The sequence below is a fragment of the Parasteatoda tepidariorum genome, chromosome 1, assembly GCF_043381705.1.
Source record: "Parasteatoda tepidariorum isolate YZ-2023 chromosome 1, CAS_Ptep_4.0, whole genome shotgun sequence".
In the NCBI taxonomy this organism is placed as follows: Eukaryota; Metazoa; Arthropoda; class Arachnida; order Araneae; family Theridiidae; genus Parasteatoda; species Parasteatoda tepidariorum.
The window spans coordinates 93,827,389-93,831,271 of record NC_092204.1 but is presented as its reverse complement, the minus strand read 5'-3'; the positions used below and the strand labels follow the sequence as shown (position 1 = coordinate 93,831,271).

Sequence of the window (3,883 nt, the reverse complement as noted above, 5' to 3'; positions counted from 1 at the left end):
TTATGGTCTCGAAGGGGTATAATTAGTCTTTTCCAATCGTAAAGGGGTGTAATAAACTAAAATTTCTCCTATCATTATTAAAAAAGACAAAAAATAGCCAAACACAAGAACTAAAAATACACCATAGATATTCTCTAAGCTTATTGAAATTTCCCTTTGAATTAAGTTCTCAGCACTTTTACGTACTGATAATGCCATGAGTGCATCAGATTCCAACTTCTCATAAAGGCCTCCACTAACTAATCTATTAATTGCATCATTTAGTTCGTCTTTACAGCAGAATTGCTTCTTCAGTGCTATCCCAATGTAGGTTGTCAGTAAGACTTCGTCAGAAAAAGCCAATTCTGTATAGAAATGATTTATTTTCTTCAAATCTGCCATGGTAGATATAGTTGCTACATGGTGGTGAAAATCTCTTTCTTCATATATATTCACGTGGTAAGTCCAGGAGTTTTTTGACATAATTTCACCAATCGTCTGCAAGTTTTTATCCAAAGAAGTTAATAAAAGAGTCATAATGTAAGAACCCAAAACCGTTTGACATTTGTGTCCGCCGCTTAATACTGAATTTGAAAGATCGTGAAAATTTCTCAGTTTTTGTTCGTAGAAAGGAATTGTCAGGAAGGAAAAAAACACAGCGCGGTAGCTGGAGGATATGACAAGAGAAAAAAACAAACACAGTGACATAAAAAATCGATACATTGACGATTTGTTTTTGTTTATGACTGGTTGATTCAGCAAACAACCAATCATTTTAAACAAAATAGCATTATAAGCGGAAAAATCGTGGAAAAGTAATGAGTATATCAAAGGCAATATAACCAACACTACAATACAGAGAATCCATATTGTTCTGTCGAAAGGGTACAGAAATATAAGAGGATAAAATATTCTTCGGGGTGCAGCCACTCCAAATGTGACGACTTCATCACAATAAGGGGTGGTAAAATCAACAACTTTCATTCGATCTTCAGTGATAGATAATTTATTGATGGCCATATCAGCTTCACCTTTCTGAATTAAGCCAATCATGCCAGTCCAAGATCCATTATCCAATTCTTGTCCCCATTCGCCATCAGAAGCTATTATTAACTTGAAAGATATTTTCATCAAGTTCATCAACAGTTGAAGAAATTTTCCTTCCACTCCTGCTAATGCCGTGCGTCCGTGATCATCCACTGATAACCTCATGTCATTTGTTTCGATTACTGCTACTCTGAGTTCTTGAGGTACCATCGTGAAGAAAGTGTGTTGAATCAGTTTTATTATTAAAATTTTTTAAATTTTAAGTTCGTACAAGGCAACTAATAGTGCTAAAGTGAGAACAAGAGACGATGCAATATGTTGTTATTTGAAACTGACTTTTACAGAAACTAAAAATGCGCAACTTATTTAAATAAGTTATTGGATTTTGTTGTCTATAGTCCAGCAATTTATGATGACAGAATTTATATTTATCATTTTTTAATTGATGTATCCCGCATTCTCGTTTTTTTTTCTGAATAAATATCGTTTAAATTTTATTAAATTAGGAAAATGACAAATTAAATTCTTGTTTATTTTAGGACTAGTAGTTTGTTTTTTATTACCGTTTATAAAAAAATAAATTTGCATTTTACTTTTAAACTTGTACCTGACTTTTATTTTACTAATACATACTATAGCAAAAACTGATAATCGTTCACTCATGTTCACTTTCTTGCGTTACACAAATTAATAATATCGTATCATTAAGTAAATATTATATCAGTCATTGTTACTTGGGTAATTTAAATTGCCTTTTAAAATTGGTTATCTGATCGATGTTTTCAAACTCCCATTCTTTAATGGTATTACCATGGAACACGCACGTAATCATTTAACTTTATTAAATTTTTTCGACTCATTACGAACTATAGCGTTTTTAATAATTCAGAGTTTACTCTACCGGCAACAAATTTTGAGAAACACTCAACTTTCAATACTTTGCCAGATACATTTTAGTGTCTGAGAATCAGATTATTTCAGCTCTGCAAAGTAAATTAACCCGACTATTTAGTGTGATTCTAGATATGGAGATTAAAAAATTTCTTTCTAAACATTTTCATGCAAATGTTTCTTGGCTGTTGTTAAGGAGAAAACTTTTGGTACACAATTATATAACTCGTGCTTCCAAAGATAATTCCATGCCAAAAGAAAAATCATTTTTTAATTTAGAATTTATTACAAATTTTGATTTGTAATTTACGCAAATCCTTTCATAACTTTAAATTACTTAATTTTACTTAATAAGGAAGTTTTGTTTTAGTCTGTTTTAATCTAATTAGTCTGATTTGTTTGTTTAGTTCGCTTTCGTTTAGTAAGTAGTCGATCTAACAGTTTCCGATTTATAAAGTTTCAAATAAGTTCTATTTTAAAATTTTCATTTCTCGAAAACTCTTTGGTCTTTCAAAGTCGTTAAAAAAATTTTATTATGCTAAATTAAGTAATTTGAAATTGTTTGAAAATTTATTTACTATCTTACAAATCAAGTTTTTCAGACCATTATCCAATAAAATTGTAAATAACTAAAAAAAAATTTTTGGTACAGAAATTTCTTTTGATGAACTTTTCTTTGAAGGTTAAGGCTAAACCATTGAATCATTAAAAGTGTGTTTTAACGTGAAAATTAAATCATTTAAGCAAGTGCAATGTAGAAGATTTTCTTTTATTTTACGCATTGTATTGCTCCAATACAGGTTGAGAAACAGGACTCAAACAGGATGGTATTTTTCTAACATTTATTTTCAACATAAATAACATATGTATCATAACATATAACATAAATAACATCAAGACAAAATAAATGCTCCAATTATAATTTTAAATAAAACTAGCAATCAATGACAGATATACTGTAAAATGTTCTTAATTGTTGATGGTGTTTCTTGTATTGAATTTATACTTTAAGAATCATTGAAAGAGTACCTAGTGTTGTTAGGGCTCTGATAATAGTATTTAAGTATTGAAATAACAAATACATAACAAATATTATACAAAGTTGTTGACGATGTTAAAAAGTTGAGTGAAAGCAGCCTCAAACCGGGATTGTCGAGAAATTAATTATTTAAATTGCCTCTCGATTTCATTCGATATTCCTCCTTCTTCTACTAGACCTATTCTTCTACTAGAGCAATACAGCCTATGACAGGCCAATGTCGTCCCAATATTAAGACCTAATCAGATTTAATTTTTTCATATGCTGTGCTTTTCATATGGTGTGCATATGCTTTTATTCAGGAATTCCTTTTTCACCCCCAAAAAGGTGATAATCATTGGATATAATGCTATATATAATATTAATCAATAATAATTTAAAAACTTATGCCAAATATAATAAACTATGGGGAACTATAAATATAGTACATGTTTTTTACAGTTATTTCCACACTTCTATTTAATTCTTTATGAACATATTTGCTTATGAATTCATAGTTAAGTACTTAAATTTTCTGTTTTGTGTAACCTTTTCTAACTGTCATGTTTTTCTTATTATCGACATGATGTGCAGCTTGTTATACAGGAAAAAAACGCGACGGTAATAATAAATAGATAACTAATTTCACACTTTTTAAAAAATATATAATTTTAATACTTACTGCTACACTTATTCAACTTTCTTTTCTTTAGATTCAAATACTCACTGGAAATAAATTTTCTAAGCACTTTTTTAGTTAGTGTACAGTCCGCAAAAAAAAAAACGAATCACCCTTAATAACTTTCGTTCTAATGATCGGATTTTCACGAACTAAGTGTCAATCTTAATGGTTCCTGGGGGTGACCTCAAATATGCTAATTAATTAGTGCTAACTATTAATTAAGTTACGAAATCAGACACAAAAACGTACTTTCTCTGAATAAACAT

The 3,883-nt window shown here is 29.6% G+C and overlaps 1 protein-coding gene across 1 annotated transcript; it reads right to left on the bottom strand.

Annotated features, from left to right (window-relative positions):
- Window positions 1–1,236, bottom strand: LOC139426637 (glutamate receptor ionotropic, NMDA 2B-like). Its single transcript, XM_071186054.1, has one exon. The coding sequence runs from the start codon at window positions 1,234–1,236 to the stop codon at window positions 1–3; it is 1,236 nt and encodes a 411-aa protein (XP_071042155.1).
- Between the last annotated feature and the right edge of the window lie 2,647 nt (window positions 1,237–3,883).